The 18,245-nt window shown below is 36.4% G+C and overlaps 1 protein-coding gene across 2 annotated transcripts in view; it reads right to left on the minus strand.

Moving 5' to 3' along the window:
* Window positions 1-18,245, minus strand: part of DPP10 (dipeptidyl peptidase like 10) — a 775,824-nt gene that overhangs the window by 73,896 nt on the left and 683,683 nt on the right. For both annotated transcript variants that reach the window (XM_075529534.1, XM_075529533.1), the window contains 4 exons: window positions 7,927-8,018; window positions 7,536-7,583; window positions 2,463-2,584; window positions 1,222-1,269 (listed from right to left, as the gene is read on the minus strand). In XM_075529534.1, coding sequence (XP_075385649.1) covers window positions 1,222-1,269; window positions 2,463-2,584; window positions 7,536-7,583; window positions 7,927-8,018 — 310 coding nt within the window. The remainder of the gene's footprint in view (window positions 1-1,221; window positions 1,270-2,462; window positions 2,585-7,535; window positions 7,584-7,926; window positions 8,019-18,245) is intronic.

The raw sequence follows: 18,245 nt of genomic DNA on the forward strand, positions 1-18,245 counted from the left end.
ATGGTCATGAAGTAGCCATGGAAATAATTTTATGGTAGGGGGTCACCACAACATGAGGGACTGTATTAAACAGTTGTGGAATTAGGAAGGTTTGAGAACCACTGACTAGGATATAACATGTTCTCTTTGTTTTCTCTGAGAATGATATTTGTCACGGAAGTTCACACTGATATCAATGTTTTCATAATACCCATAAGTAACTGATTCAAAAAGCAAAACACAATTAGAAGAAGAGGTATCCTAGTGTACTGGTTATACTCTTATTGTGGATTTAAAATGTTGTGTGTGGGTTGCGGATCTGCTACATTTTAGTAATGGCATTGGCCCGGTACCTTATCCTTTCTATGAATCAGTATCCCCTTCCATAACATGGATAAAATGAATAACCATACCAAGTACCTGGTCTCAGAATACAATTAGTCCATAAGCATAAATCATCACTGTTCAAATATAATAATCTACGTTAACTTCTTACAGCATCAGGTTTGTTTGAAGAAATTCCATAAATAAATAATGAAGAAATGATGGCGAAAGAAAGGCAGGTATCAGGCTAGGGGTTCATTTTTTAAATTCGCAGAAATTATGTTTACTTACACATTACTTTTTAAACATACTGCCTTGTCTTTTTAGATAAGTAGTCCCAACCTCTATCACAATTTTCTTTCTCATACATAAATAGTGGATGCTGAACCACTACATAAATGGACATACAAAATTAGAAGGCTCTTGATATCTTGGACAAAAAGAAAACGCAGAGGGGATAATATAAGTTTTATAATTCCCCCAGAAATTTAATCAAGATATCACTCCAGTGGAACGATCTATATGAGGCTACTTCACAGAGTTCATAGTAAAATAGAATTAAAAGATAAAATTTTTCATAAACTATTTGTAGCACTGTCATGTAACTCACAAGGAAGATTTAATTTGAGAACACAAGGGCCAGTGGATGGAATATTTCCTAGAGAGAGACACCTCAATCATTCATTATTTAACTCAAGCATATCAAGATATATCATTCCATCTGAAAAATGGCTTAACTGATTTACTTTATGCTTTTTATTTTCTATCACAAGGTCAAATTGATAGTGGCTAACCAACTTTGTCCATGCTAACAGATTACTTCAAATAAAGATACAGTCTAACAATCAATATGAATAATATAATGCCTTAGACAACTGGTAACCATAATTAGTACTAATTTCCTGTTGATGTACTCACTTTCTGGATTGTCTGTGTTATGTAGGCTGACCACTGGGACCCCTGGACCTGTATTTGAAAAATATGTAAGTAATCATCTTAAAGCATATACGTATTACCGGCAAGGCTACAATTTAAAAAGTTTTTTTTTCTGTGAATAGAAGCATTTCATTGCTAAAATATAATAAAATACAAAACCCTTTTTGTATATTTTATCCATTATAGAAGAACACATGAGGGAAAATATACATGCAGAGATTGTTGCTAAGAATTCTCCCATAAAAAAGGTCTTCATGTCTACATTTCTATGGATTCAGTCAATTTTGTATGTCTTTCTCTAGTTTTAGTCTTTTATTGGATAATTACTGACCCCCAGGAAATGAATTCTGATACCCTTAAGCACTGATCTAAGATCAAGTTTTATTTATTATTCAGCCAAGAAAGAATTCTGTAAGCCTGTATATTAAAAATATATTATCCAAAATATGAGAACACATTTTGGGACAAAAATGGACTCTTTCATTACTTCAAATAAAGCGGTTAATTAAGATGTTACCATATTTCATTGAATAATCACTTCTCTAAGGATCTTATCTAAAAGTATGCATTCCCCCATTGTGACACTGCAAGAACTTCTCTTTATTGCTCTATTTCAGTTATAAAAAGAAAAAATGAAGAAAAACACCGAGTCTCAGTCATTTCTTCATGGTGTCCTCAATCAGGACAGCTTAATCATGCACCGACTAATGTTGTAGTACTCAATTCATCAATCACATGAGTTCCATTTGGCTGTGGGGAATTATTGCTTTAAGTATGTTTTAGAGTTATAATACACATACTTAATAATTATTGTAGACATCTTAATTGTCCATAGCTGACGGGGAGGGGGGTTGAGCTAGAAAAATCAATATCCTGTAGATGGCAGACATCACAAAACTAAGTCAATATTCTACTCTCTGTGATGTTTTCTAAAAACTACATAAACTAATCTACTGTGAAATGGTTTTGATTACTTATCCTTTATCATGTTTTAAATGTCCTTATTGATTGCATGTCCTTGTTGACTTCCTTCAAATATCTATTTCTCATTTGAATACCTGGATAACATTTGCATCTCATTAAATTTATAATTTATGCCCGCAGTGAAAAATTATTATGAATTAAAAGTAACAAATGATGCTGTTATCTTGTCTAATTACTAGTAATACTAATAGATTCTGGCTAAATAAAATACTTTTTTATGAAATTGTTTACCAGCTTACCTTTACAGAGTAATAAGAAATGATTATTCATGGGACTAAAATTGGCATCGAAATATGTACATTGTTCTTTCATAAAAGTACATGAAATGCATTGCCGATTCAATAACCCTTCAGTGGAAGCACTGGAGAATGGGAAACAAAGTAAGAAAGGTTACCATTCTAGGCGCTTGGATGTGTGCATCCATATCTTAATAGTAATATCAACACAGGAGCTGCAACGGTGTTCTAAAATCACAGTTCACCAAATACATGTAAAATCAATTTCTATATCAATGTTAAGACACATGAGGGTAAAATAAAAAAGTTTGCTACTAGAGTATCAATTCCTACAACTTGCTGCCATCAAGTCGATGTTGCCAACTCACAGGGATCCTGTAGGAGGGGTAGAATTTCCCTGTCGGTTTCTGAGACTGTAACTCTTTGGGGATGTAGGGAGACCCCTCTTTCTCCAGCAGAGTGGCTGATGGTTTTGAATGATCACCCCTGCCCTGAGCAGCCCAATGTATAACCACCCTGCCACCAGAACACCCTACCGAGTGGACAAATGTGTCGGTGATCAAAGAAGGACTGCAGGCAAATTCTCTTAGTATTACTGACTTCGTCTCATTAGGGTTTAGTCATTAAGTACTAATAACAAATAATAATGCTACAATCGAAACAGTTGGTCCCTAAGGGATATACTTGGTTAGTTAAATGCAAGGTCAAGAATACAGCTCAAAGGATTACGGCGACTGCCTTTGCAGGAGAGTGGTGGATTTCAAATGATGATCTTGATTGATTTTATCAGAGAATCCAGGATGATCACGCAGGCTTATTATGAAGGAGCTTTAAGGAAATGGGAAGTGCATTGGTGACAGTAGGCCATGAAGTCTGAAGCCAAGGTTTTGTCCCCAATCAGCACAATGTAGAGCTGCAATGGCTGTCCTGTGTAGGGGCCCTAGGGGCATAGTGGATATGCGCGGGGCTGACGTGAGAATTTTGTTGAAAAAGCGTATGCTATCCCCTCTACAGAACTGATGTCTCCTCTTCAGATTTCTTTTTCCCAAATCCCAAAGAACTCTTCAAAGGAGCACAGTTTGAGATGGTGGAGGGAGTGCAAAGTGACATTTTGACATGGTATAAACCAAACGACTGAAAATTCTGTGGGGAAGATGTCAAGAAATGGAAATAGTATTTCCAGAGATGGATGGACCAAATGCAGAAGTGTAAAAAACAATAGCTTGCCATTTTGATAAATTAAAAAAAACAATCTTTAAATGATGGTATCTGTGTGTATATTGCATTTTAAATTATTCAAATAAAATGAGTCATTTGTATAGGTTTATACATAGAGCCCTGGTGGTTCAGCGGTTACAGTGACCACCTCCTGACTGAGCTCATCCACAGGAGACTGACGTGGCTGCCTGCTTCAGTAAGGGTTCACAGCCTTAGACCAGCTAGGGGTACTTCCCCTCTGTCCAAATGGCCTGCGGGGGTTGGGCCAGACGACAGCACCCAGAAACAGGGTGAGTAACCATATGAGTAAACTAGGGATTCCTAGCACAAGTTACACAGGGCTCCAGCTCACAGTTTTCAAAATTTAGTAACCTGAACATGAAAATATGACCTTAATGACCTGTCTTCCCCAATCATTACTTGTATTGCAATTTTTAGTTAGAAAATTTTATTTTTATATGGTAATAAATTGATTCTATTTACAGTGCATATTTTGAGATATTGGTGAGAGTGAGTGATTATATAAAAGTGACTAGATCTTTGTATTAAAATCATGTTGTTTTAATTCAGAGACCTTGAGATATTTATCCAAGATTACATTTTATGCATAGACTCATATATGTTTTACATATTATTGAGTGCTAAATTATCTAGAGTAATAAAAAATACAATATAATTCCCCTGAAGAACTGTTTGACTAGAACAAGATTTTTAATTTAATTTTCTAGTGAAATATGATTTTATAAATGGATCTTTCAAAAGGAAAGCAACTGTCATCACGCCGTCTCCAACTCATGGCAATCCCTGTGCTGTATGGTAGAACTGTACAGTGTTTTTACTATTTGGATCTTTTGAAAGTAGATGGCCAGGACTTTCTTTTAAGGTCCTCCAGATATATTGGAATTTTCTCTCCTTTGCTTGTACCTGTTCACTTAACCCTTTGCACCTGTTAGAGACTTTAATGAATCATAATCTAGCTGACTTTGATGTGTATTCAACAAGTGTGTTAAATCAGGTGTTAAAGGGTTCATCAGAAACACCAGAGGAAACTGATATGAAATATCAAATACAGTTCACAAAATCACAATTTCACATCTGAAATATTATGAGCTGATGAAAATTCTTTTTTATTATTCAATTCTATTGATGTACACTAGACTTTTAAATCAGGTGTGAATTGAGGCTTTGCGTCCCCATAAAGAATTGTAGTCCCAGAAACTCTACACAACAGAGAAGCTTTACTCGACCCCCTAGGGTTGTGAAAAATGCCGCAGTGGCAGTGGGTTAAGTATTTTAGACATTTCAAATCAGCTGACTGCATTTTTATGCTAAAACCAAACTCACAGTCATCGAGTCCATACTCTGTCATAGCGACTGTATAGGGCAGAGTTTCCAAGAGAGTAAATTTTTCTGGAAGTAGAAACCATCCCCATCTCGCTCCCACACAGTCGCTGGTGGTGTGGAGCTGCTGACTTTGCAGGCCACAGCCTAATGCACACCAACAACATAACCAGGACTCCTGAGTCGTTGTGATAGTTACATAATTTTGCGCCAACTTAAAGTGTAGGGGTGGAGTCTAGCCTGTCAATAAGGACGTAGCCTAAAGGTGCCTCCTTCTGAGCATGACCTTCTCATAAGGAGGGTCCTGGGAACCTTCCGTCCCCACCCTCCCTGCTTCATCTTCCTGTTGGTGAGCTGCCGGTGAGACCTGCCAGGGACTTATGATGCTTCCACTGCCATTGGATCCACAAGACTCTGCACCCACCAGCCTGCGATCTTCATGCGTTCTGCATCATTGCATGTAGCTGCATGAGTCTGAAGAGGGAGTTATGGACTAGTATGGAACTTATGGGCCAGTATCAGACTTACAGACTTGATCTGAACTGGGCTGGGACGTTTCCTGATATGAAAGTACTTCTTGGTATAAAGCTCTCTCTTACAGGTATATGAGTGTCACTGAAATTGTTTTTCTAGTTAACCCAGCCTAACACACTCCGATAGCCCACAAGGTAATCATAACCACTTTGAAGTATGCAGAATACTATTAGTGAGGTGAATAATATGTCACAGTCATGTAGAATGATTCAGCAGCAGAACCGGTATGCTAACCTTTTATTTCTCTGCATCTTCATAAATTTTCCAAATTCAACCTCCCTAGGCTTTCGTTGGTATTATCGAGATTGTTGAAATAACTAACCAAATGTTCTGGACAGGACAGCAACAACAACAACAAATTTCAGTGACAATAGTAACAGCTCTGCTTCTGTGGGAGAGGGGGGTGGGGGCTTGGGGGTATTTTCATACATTAAGTCAGAGCATCATGATTATTAAGGGAAACCTAAGGCATTGATTGTTTTCTCTAGGTCAAATATTAACCTTATCCTACAGTCAAGCCAAATGGCCTTTGATGAGCTAATAAGGGGAAATATATTGGTAGTACTTTTTCTTTAAAATGAAACTGGCAACACCAGTACAGATGATAGCTATCTTAGCCCATCTACCTCAATTACTATGGAGATAAAACAAGCACACAAACTAAATAGTCATTTTTATTCAAATCATATATTAGGCTAGTAAAAGGTGAGCTGTAGGCAGTTCCATTGACTTATCTTTTTCACCAGGTATAATATTCTCACACCGACATTTATTTTTAGAAGTTTTTTAGTTGTTTTTGTTTTTAATTAGAGGGAAAAGATATCATTTAAGTATTTCCAAGTCATGAAGGTTTTGTTCATGGTTACTAACATCAGTCATTATGAATTCTAAGAAAGACGGGCTTCAAATTACCACAGAAAATTGAGCCCTGGTTACTTGACATTTCATCAAGATTTTTTTTAAATAGGTCAATCTCTCTAAACAACTAGCCCTATTTCCTACAGAACATTTAAAATTAGGAACATAGAGTCCAGGATATTAAAAAAGAAAACAACGACAACATGAAGACGTGATGGGAGAGGTTATAAAGAGATGAAGGCAAATTATATGTAAAACACAGTGCGCAGGAAATGAAGGGGAATAGGGGGACTTTGTTGTGAAAGGAAATCATAGTTCACGTGAGAAGAATCAGTGGTGGCTGTCTTCAGACATGAATTTCCACTGAGAGGGTACCGTAGCTGTTTGGCACTTACAAATGCATCCATGAAATGGAATTTTGAAAGCATCTATAAAGCCTGATTTTAATAAATTGTTCTCTGGACATTAATAATTTTTTAATCTTATGAAGGTCTTTGGAGTGAGGTATCATTTTAATCCTAAGTGGTAGTGACCTGGCCCGGTTATGAATTCAGTGTGGCATTTAGGAACATCAGGCCGATGGAATGCTTCTATAAGTAGAGTTTATTTTCGTAAAGGAACAAACACTCCCGGTGCAAATCCGGGTTCCTCCATTCTGAAGATCTCAATGGGATTTATGAAATGTGGAGAGAAGGGAAAGCTCCCACTTACTATACCCTACTAAGTGTTCCAAATGGCCACATGCTATTCAGAAATGAATTACCTGAGTGCCACATTAATGCACTGAAAATGCAAATTGAAGCTTAGCAAAAGAGGTCCCTAGGGAAAATAGGTATATGTTCCAATGTGAAAGACCGTGAGAGGCAAGTCATACAAAGAGACATTTTGGGATGGCAAAACTCAGCAGCAGGGGAGAGTTTTCTCTCTATGAAGGCTGTATCTTCATTTAGGCTTTCAAAGGTTCAGAGAGAGGGAACTGAAGAGTGTGTTGCCTGTCTTATAACATAACACTGGCTTTTCAAAACACGCTTTGAAAACACAAATGCAGCCTGCCCTTCCCTTCCTTGTGCTGTGCAGATGGCCACCGAGGTGACCAGGTGGGGAGGAGCTTTCCACAGTGCTTACCTGTACAGCTGCCTCCCTCGGGGAGAAGATTCCGTGCTCAGAAAATAACTGTCCAGAATAAATAACACAGGCATCAGACACACATCCAATTTTGCCAAACTGAGCTTTCCACTGAGCTTTCAAAACTGTCAAGGAACACGCAAGTTCTCTTCTTTTATTCAACAACAGGACTCTCATCCATTTGGAAAGACAATACTTTTCTTTACAAGATGATCCCACAGTTCCCTGATCTCTCTTCATCTCTCCTCCCCAGCCCCATGGCCCTCTGTTGTGTATTTAAGGAAAAGAACACACTAGATTCTTCTGGAGAGGACCAGAACAGGAAAACACAGTGTTAGGAGTAAAGATGCCATTTGTCAATCCTGAAGTAGATTAAAAATATAAAACTCACATTTTTTTAGTATTTTCATTGTATGCCAAGATCTTTACCACTTCCCAGTTTCCCGATGTTAGATGCCGCACGGTAATTTGCTCACTTTTACTCTGCAAAGAGAGAGAGAATGTTGATGTTCTTGTTATAGAACCAGCTCTGACAAGCACTAAGACAATGACTGGCCATTTCACACTTTCTTTTCCCCTGTGATGGTTGGCGATGGTTCGGTTGATTGTTTGAAATCTCAAGAATGAAGACACATTGATATGAATACATATTTAGGCAACAGTGCTTCATTGTTCCCGTGTTGCTGTATGACTCTGAAAATGACTCCAGGTGATCATCAGGGATACATCTTCTTAGCATCAGCATTTGGTACCAAAGTGCCATGTTAACCACTCTCATCTAAAGCATCTTGTCATGTGCAATTTGAAACCCATTAAATAGATTTCAGGATCAGCAAAATAAAGTAAAAGCAACTTTATTATGGCAAAATATTCATTGTTGTTTGCTTTTTAAACTTTACATGATGTATGTTCTTTTTAGATGAACTATTTTCACTAAATCATTAGTGTCCGAAATTAAGTTGATGCCTATAGTTGTAGTATGGCTGCATTACTATAAGCCACTTTAATGTATAACATAGTTTATTTGTTCTTCAGACATTAATGCTATTTTCAAAATTTAAAAACTGAAAATGAAGTTGCCTCTGAGTATTCAGAAACGTTGAAAGGATAGGACAATGAATATCCATAGGCTGTTTAACTCGATTTACCACGTATCTGCATTTTAGAATTTGTCTTCTCCCTATTTTGTTTGATAAGTAATTTAATGGTAAATTATGAACATTAGACTATTTCGACTTTTTTCTCTCAGCTCACATCTCTCAAGAAAAATATTTTATCATGTAATATTGTGTTATATTGTGTTATATTTCATATAACATCTACGAAAATGAACATTTATTTAATATTCTCTACCCAGAATCAATATTAGCATTTCTTCAAGTTCTCCGGATATCTACATATCTGTCTATACCATATGCATTATAAAACATTATATTACATTACCATATATTGCACGTGGTTACCATTGATTCATTCTTTGAAACACTTGGTCTATCATTCCTATTTTTCACAACACTGGCTAGATTTTAAGGCTCTTGGCAATATTGTCCTATTGAACTTCTGACATTTGGGGGATTTTTGGTTATCTTAGGATTTTACTCAGGCTAACCCTTTCTTTCAGAATACTACACGGCTGAAATTGCTTAACTCTTGTATGTCAGAGTAGGATGCATCTCATTACAGGTTTGCTGCACAAAACTGTGGATCAGATGGAAACGTCCCAACAGAGCACATTCTGAATTGCAAGTAAAAGTGAGGTGAAATTACACATTATGTGAATATTCTTATACCGATCAACTTTTCACTTGGCAGTTTTGACATACATTGATGACTTTGCCTGCATATTGAATATTAAGAGTAAATATTATAAGGTATGGTATTAAATGGTTTTCTAATTCTCCCATCTCTTCTATATAGATTAAATGGTATTTTCTGATACTTTTTCCACTTAAATGTGCTCATACATTTTCTTTCTACCTCCCTCTTGAGCAGCTCTTTGTAATTGCAATATGTCACATTCCATTGCTGCTGTATTATTTATGATGCTGGAACTGTCTTACTGTGACTAGTAGAAGCCCATCAAGTCAAATCCTCTATTTCAGTACATCATTTCATTAGTCTTGAAACATTTCCTTCATATTTGTACAAAAATACATTCCACGTCATTGAATTATTTTTGTCCCATATTTGCATTTCAATCATATGTCCCAGGAACCCCTGTCCTAGGAATCCCTTGTTCGAATGGATTAAGGTATTTAGATCCTGAATTTAGGTGTACTGATTGCTACTGGGATGCTGACAGGTCCTTTATGAAGACATACACACATTGACCCCTCAAACAACTGATAAACAGATATATTTATGTTCTTTCCTTTTAGGTTTATGCATATATGTGGATGTGAATATGCATGTGCATTCTTCTAAACCAAACCCACAGCTATCGAGCCGATTCAGATGCGGGCTCTTGTTGCTGCCAGGTGCTGTTGAGGCAAATCCTTCTCATAGCAACCCTATGTACCACGGAACAAAGCAGTGCCCAGTTTTGTGCCATTCTTACAATTATTGCTCTGCTTGAGTGAGTTGTTTCAGGCAATACCTCTTATCACCACAATTCAAATGAACCAATTCTCGTGTGGTCATTTTGTTCCAAACTCAGCTATCACCTGCATTTGCGGTAACTGAAACCATCATGGCTGTGTCGAGCTCACCTGCGTCCGTCCTCACAGTGTTGCTGTCGCTCGCCAGCACATTAAAGAGGTTTTGCGCAGTAGATTTGCTTCATGTGATGATACACCATTTGGTTAACTGAGTGCAGCTTCCTGCATATTAATGTTGGATCCAGGCCAGAGGCAATCCTTGGCATGGTTCATCTCTTCTCTATTTATCATGCTGTCACCTATTGGTCCAGTTGTGAAGATTTTTGTGTTCTTTACACAGAGTGGCAATACATCTTGAAGGTTGTAATCCTTGATCTTCGTCAGCAAGTGCTTCCTGCCCTCACTGTCAGCAAGCAAGGCTGTGTCATCTGGACAGCGCGGGAACTCATCAAGTTGCGCGCATTCTTCTCCATAGCCTCTTGGGTCATTGACTCAGCTTAGAGACTGAGTAAGTATGGCAAAAGGATTCAATCCCGACACGTAATTCCTGATTTAAACCAAGACGTATTCCCTTGTTTTGTTTGAAGAACTAGCTTTTGATCGTGTATATGTTCCACATGAGCACAGTGAAGTGTTCTGGAATTCCCATTGTTCTCAATGTTATCCATAGTGTTTTATAATACACACAGTGAAACACATTTACACCATCCATAAACCCAAATAAACAACCTTCTGTTACTTTCTGCTTTCATTAAAATCCATCTGACATGGTCTATCATAACCCTTTTTCCTCTTCTGAATTTGGCTTGAATTTCTGGTAATTCCTTGCTTCAGCTTTTGTTAGTTTATCTTCAGCAAAATTTTACTTATGTATAATATTAATTAATGATATTTTAGACCATTTCTACATACTGTTGGGTCGCTTTTCTTTGAAATAGACACAATAATGAATCTGCTCACATTGATTGCCCAGGTAGCTGTCTTCCAAATGCATGGCATGGCTCAGGGACTGTTTGCCGAGCTGCATCTGCTTGTTGGAATACTTCTATTGTCATCTGTCAATTCCTGGGCCCTTGCTTTTTGCTAATGCCTTCAGTGCAACGGAGACTTCTTCCTTCATACAGTCAGTCCTTGATCACAGTGTACTCCCTCTTGAAATGGTAAGATGATTGTGTATTCCTTCCATTGTTTTTTGATGTTTCCTGTACTGTTCAATATTTCGCCCATAGAATCTTTCAACAGGGTAAATTGGAGTTTGAACTTTTCTTCAGTTCTTTTGGCTTGAGATAAGCTGCGTATGTTCTTCCTTTTCTGTTTTTAATCCAGATATCTGTATATATTATTATACGACTTAACTTTGTCTTCTTGAGGTGGCCTTTAAAGTTTTCTGTTCAGTTTTTTTACTTCACCATTTTATTCATTTGCTTTAGCTACTTGTAGGTCAAGAGAACGTTCTGAGTCTCTTCTTACATCCACTTGGATATTTTCAATTTTTCCTGTCTTTTTAATGACCTTTTGCTCTCTTCATTAGTTATGTTATTGATGTCATCTTATCATGTGTTCTCTCATTAGTATTTAATGATTCAAATTTATTTTCATTCCATTTCCAACTATTTTTCTGTCAGCAAGATCAGACTTTCAACTTCTATTCCGTACTCTTTGATGCTAATTTTGAATTTATTTAATCAATTATCAAAGCATTTTGATTGCTGGTTTGATCAACTTCAGACTGAAGAAGTCAGTAAAATTCTTCGTCACTAACTTTAATGTTTTGTGGGTCAATGTGAATTGATAGTTGCATTAGTGGGACTTCCTTGTATGCATAGAGACCTTCTGCTATCTATCACAAATGACTTTGTACTTCAAGGTAAATCTTGACATGTCCTTTTTGATGATGAAAGCATACCAGTATTCTTAAAGTTATCCCAACTAATTCAGAATGGCTAATACTACTCTTTTTCAGCTCATTAATGGCCAGGATATAAATCTTTATGTGTTCTGCTTCATTTTGAACAATTTACAGTTACCTTGATTCATACTTCATACATTCCACATTCTGATTATTAGAGATTTTTAAAAGAAACAATTACAAGTATTTATTAATTCAAACACATGGAAATCCTATATAGGGTTTCCAGTGTTGTCAATCTTTAATGAAAAAGGCAGCCTCGGCTTTCTCTTATGCAGTGATACGTTGGTTTGAACTGGCAACTCTGTCATTAGCAGTGCTCCTTGTATGTTCTTAGAGATAATCTATTTAAAATGCTTACCAGTTTGATTTATAATAAGTTTATTTGTTTTTTTTATTTAAAGTTAGTGTTTAGTACTTTTATTCTTTTCTTTGTTTTTCTTTGAATCACAGTAAATAAGATTACAGATAAAAGTTTAATCCATAGAGTGTTACTGATAAATATATTATTTTCCTTTCTCTACCCATTCTACCTCATCACTTGGAGAATTTCTCTTCATCAGCTTATTTAACTGCAAATAAATTAATAACTTTAAACATAAATATAACCAATTTGCATATTTATAAATTAGTGACGTATGATCTTCAGAGATCTTCTTCATCCCTGTGGTTCTTCATTATGTGAAGTACCATAATTCATTCAGCTATCTTTCCATGATTCATATCTCAATAAAGCTGTTAGGATTAACTCTCTGTGTAAGTATGTGTGTATACAGACATACATTATTTAATATGATGTAAATAGATAGAACTGCATAGTATGTGAGTACCTCTTCAGGATAAGTTTCTCCATAAGGGTTGAAACAGTTTACACATACCTGAGCAATGCAGAATGGGTGTGTTGTCCTGCATTTGTTCAAGAGGGCTTTGGTTAGTGTTTGAATGTTTGCCAGTCTGATAGGTGGGGCATGGCGGTGTTCTGGAGATGCATTGATCAGAACCTGTGTCTCCATCTGCTAGCTGCACTTTATCATTAGGCATTTCCTTGACCTACCCCCAAAGCACTGCTCTTTTCGAACACAGCCTGAGGGTACCTGGATCAAGGTTGGGATAGAAACATAGACTCCTCTGCCCATCACTACTTTGGAAGGTCATCCTTATCAGTGTTGAGTGACCTGAGGCCTTCAAACAGATGATTCAAAACCAAACAAAGATAAAACATTGTTGTCGAATAGAGTCTGACTCATAGTGACCCTATCTAAGCCAGAGTAGAACTAAGTGCTTTCCGGGGATTCAGAGGCTGTAAATCATTATGGGACAGAGAGTCTGATCTCTCTCTATTTAGCAGCTAGGGGGTTTGAACAGCCAACCTTGTTGAAGGCCATTGAATGTTCAACTCATTATACCACTATGACTCCTTTCAGTTGGTACTACAACTCAAATGTTTCTGACTTAATTTACTTCCTGCCGAGCAGATGTCCTTTTCTACTGACTGTTCTCTCCTCTTAACATGCAAACAGCATGTGAGATGAAGTAATGCTCACTTCATGTACATGAAGTCAAGTACAGGTGCACTCTGACTGTACTTCTTCCAAGATAGATTTGTTCATTTTTCTGGCAATCCTTTAAGTCTTCTTTGCCTACAGCATAAGCTAAATGCATCAAGTCTTCTCTGGTCTCCTTATTCATTGTCCAACTTTGATATGCATATAAGTCAATTGGAAATACCATGGCTCAGGTCAGGTGTACCTTAGCTTCAACGTGACCTACTGATGGGTTTCCAATCTGTGAATTATTAACTTTTCATGAAGAGGTTTCAAAAAGTTCATGGAGAAACAGAATTAAAAGACAATACAATTTTCCATGAATTCTTTGAAGACTGTTTTACAAACGTATTATCATATTAAGACACTATCAATTCCTGTATTTGTACATATTGCACCTTTCTTGCGGTCTGTAGCTTTTGCACTGTAAAGTAATTTCTTTGAGGTTTCTTTATTGCTTTAGGACCTGAAAATCTACCTGATTGATATCAATTTGGTTGCAAACATTTGCTTTAGACATGTACTTTATATCAACGGTTGGAGTTGAATTTGCTTCATGAACTTATCTAAAGAGTTTGTTGTTTTTATTAGAATACGTCAAAGCAAAACATGGCAAATGACTATTGTGAGTTTATTTTGACTCCTAACAAATACGTGGAGCAGAGTAGAACCACACTATCCAGTTTCCATCTTTCTCCCACAGAGAGGAATGTGTGTTTGACCCATGCCTTTCACTTAGTAGCCAAACACTTCTAACCAATTAGAGTAACTAACCAATTGCTTTTTTAAAAATGAAAAGTTTTTTGTATATGCATTATATGCAAAATGTAAATAATATTTTCCACTAAGCAGTTTTCTTAAATTTTAAAGAAAATAATTAGAATCTAGTATTAGGTTGAACTTTTAGTTTAAAATGACTTCCCTAGTGCTAACTTTAGTAATGTTCCTTCTCTCTCTTATAATTTTAAAAACATAAGATTTTTATCCCTGTGATTCATTTCATCAATTTTAAATTATATTTTTTACCTTTAGCTATGACAGTAATACATGTGCACGTTTTACATTGTTTTTTTTCCTTTACTCTCATGAAAACTATTTTCACATTTTCAGAACCAATATGTCTGTATAATACAATTCTACCCTCATTCTAACTTTCAGTCAGCTTTTGGTGTTTTTTTTTATCAGGGAGAAAGTATAAGTAGATTTTTTACTTGAATGCTAATTTTATTGTTATAAAATTTAAAATGGGACATTAAGTCCTTCTTTTACAGAGGGGTGTTTTGTTTGCAGAAGATTTATCTGGTTCGTGGCTGCTGTGAGATTATGGTTTTAAATACCTCACATTCCCTAATTTATTTTTTCTTTCAGGAACTCAATAAAAAATAGCTAGAATTTATCACATAACTCTATGTCTCTGATAGTTTTAGAAATTTTGAATAAAATAAAAATTTTATTGGCTATTGTTTCATTTCTCTCCTTGATGCTGTCTAACATATTAAAATTATATCCATTTACTCTTGGTCATTGTTGAATTATCAATTTTATCACTGCCCTCAAGTCAGCAGTAACTCACACTGACCCCTTTTGGGTTTTTGAGACTGGAACTGTGGATGGGAGTAGAAAGACCTGTCTTTTGCTGGCAAAGTTACTGGTGGTTTTGAACTGGTGACCACGTGGATTTCAACCCAAAGTGCCACTACTACTCACCAGAGCTCACCTAATGATTCCTTTTTGTGTAGTTTCACTTTTTCCTCAAATATCATTCTATGTTTTCAATTTCTCAGCTGCGTTATAATTTTTATTTGTGAATTCTTACTGATATTCATTTGGAATATTGTTTTCAGTGTTTTGTGGTTCCATAGCTGTTTGGGGGGTAGGGAAGGGAAGTTTTTGGTCAACACAAATGTTTTATTCTTATATGTCTGTTTACTGTGCATAAATTTGGGTGGCTATTGGTTACCACATTTTGTTCTTTTGAAATGTATTGGTAGGTTATGAGTTAAGTGACTTCCTAGGTTTTTGTGAGTATTGCCGACAGTTGCGTTCAGCGGGGTGTAACTCGCAGTAACTCCGTGCACAACAGACCACACCATGGCTGACCTACCCCATCCTCCACTGTGCTTACACTTGAGTTTATTTTTGCACCACTGTGCCAAGCCATCTCATCAAGGGGCTGCCTCTCTCTCGTTTTGCTGCTTGTTGACTTTACCAAAGGTGCTATGCTCTTACTGAAATGTTTCTTTCCTGATAACATGTGCAAAGTACCTGAGACAACGTCTTTCCATTGACAGGTCTAAGGGACATTCTGGCTAGACTTCCTTTAAGACAGATATGTGTCCTCCCTTAGCTGACCATGGCACTTTCAATTTTCTTCTCTAACACCAGAATGCAAACACATCAACTCCCCTGCTGTCTTCCTTAAGCATCATCCTGCTTCCACCTGTATCGAAGGTGACGGAAATGACCATGGCTTGAGTTGAGCAAACCTTAGTCCTCAGGGTGACATTTTGTTCAACACTTTAAAGAGATCTTGTGTCGATTTGTCCTGTGCAATATAGGCTTTAATGTTTTTTTTAATGGCTGTTTTCATGAGCACAGATTTTTTACAAATATCTATAGTGAAATAAAATTCTTGACAATTTGATCTTTCTCCAATTATCATGATGTTGTCTATTGGTCCAGTTGCAAGGATTTTTGTTTCCTTATATCAATTCATACAGAAATCTATACAGAATACTCATAGTAATCAATACTAAAAAGTACAGTCTTTGATTTTCATATCCTCTTTGTATTCACTAAGCAAAGTTGTGTCATCTGCATACTGCAGGTTGCTAATAAGCCTTCCTCCATACCGGATGCTGTAGTCTTCATTTAATCCAGCTTCTCATATTATTTGCTAAGCATACAGATTGACTAAACATGTTGAAGAATACAACCCTGATGTATACTTTCCTGATTTTAAACCAGGTTGTACAACTTTGTTCTGTTTTAAAGACAGCTTTTGGGTCTAAGTGCCAGTTTCACAAGAGCCCAATTAGCTGTTCGGTAATTCCCATTCGATTCATATTTTGCTTTGATCCACATATTTGCATGCCTTTGCAGTCTCAACAAAGCACCAGCAAACAACTTTCTGGTGTTCTCAGCTTTCAGCCAAGATCCATCTGAAGTTAGCAAGTCACGCCATATCCTCCTCTGCATCTGGTTTGAATATCCGGCAGCTCCTTGTGACGTCGTGCTACAACAAGTTTTCAAATACCTTCAGTAAACTGATATTTGCATGTGATATTAATAAGATAGTTGTTAAATTTTACATTATATTTGGTCACCTTTCTTTGAAATAGTTATGGGTATCACTGGTACCTGAAGGAGGGGTTCATTTATTAGCCAACTAGATGTGTCTTCTGGCTTCTAATTCACTTTTTCCCCCTGTGTAGGCTCCTTACTTTCAATCGCTACCTTTTATTCTTCCCTTAACCGCTAACATTCCAAGAGAAAATGCTTTTCCCCATCAACTTCTTTTCTGCTCCTTTTTAAGTAGTAATTCTTTAAACCTTCCATCTCTACTATTTGCAACTGAATGTTACTTCCATCCGTTTCCACATCCTTTCTCCTCTGATCTGAACCCTGTGCTCTTTTGTTAACTCAGTTCCCATCCGTGCATGAGTTTTTGAGTGTTATACCTGCATTTATTGACCTCTCTCTCTCTCTCTCTCTCTCTCTCTCTCTCTCTCTCTCTCTCTCTCTTGCTAATGGTAGAATCAATTTTAGACTCCCTTAATTATTATAGATTTTCAGTGCATTTTTATAAATCCAAAGCCCAAATTCCTTCCTTATTCTTCTTCAAGAGCTACTATTTAAAAAAAATCTTCTACTTATTTATGCCCCTTTGAATTTCTTATTAAATTGGAAGCACAAATGCAGCCACATCAATATTTTCAAAAGAATTAAATTGGGTTGACATCTGAACTATGTTGAGTTTTTTTATCCATAATGATGGTCTGTCTTTTCTCTCATAAAAACTACTTGAATAATTTTAGTTATAAAAGCAGAATGCAATTGTTTTGAGAATGATGTAGGCAACAAATGTACAAATGTGTCTGAGACAATGGATGTATGTATGGTTTGTGATAAGAGTTGTACAAGCCCCCAAGAAAATGATTTTAAAAAGAAAACAATAAATTAAAAAATATGTTTTCCATGGGATCCCATATTTTCCATATATATTCTTAGTCATTAATATTTTTGTTTTGCTATTATAACATACAATTGGAATATAAACTAAAAGGGCATTTTAGATTTCACTGTTTATGTGTAGAAATAGTCTTTGAACAATTTTTAGTATGTTATTGTGACACATCTAAATTGCGACATTTCCCTAATCTATTCTTTTTTCTTAAAGGGAGTCATCTGACTTTGGAGTGCCTGAAGTTCACAAACATGTGTTGTCTATGTTTCATGTGCCTTTCTCAGCATCTGATATATCACAATGCTTCATAAATAGGAGTAAAAATGTGAGATGAAATCAAATTACTGATATTTGATACAAGAAAATCCCAAAGCAAGGTGCAATAGCAGTTGAAGGCAGGCATTTTATTGTTAAATCCTGTAGGATTATGTCGTGGTACATGGGTTCCCTAAATCATTTCTATGCCTTACTTTT

The sequence above is a fragment of the Tenrec ecaudatus genome, chromosome 13 (genome assembly GCF_050624435.1).
Source record: "Tenrec ecaudatus isolate mTenEca1 chromosome 13, mTenEca1.hap1, whole genome shotgun sequence".
Lineage (NCBI taxonomy): Eukaryota > Metazoa > Chordata > Mammalia > Afrosoricida > Tenrecidae > Tenrec > Tenrec ecaudatus.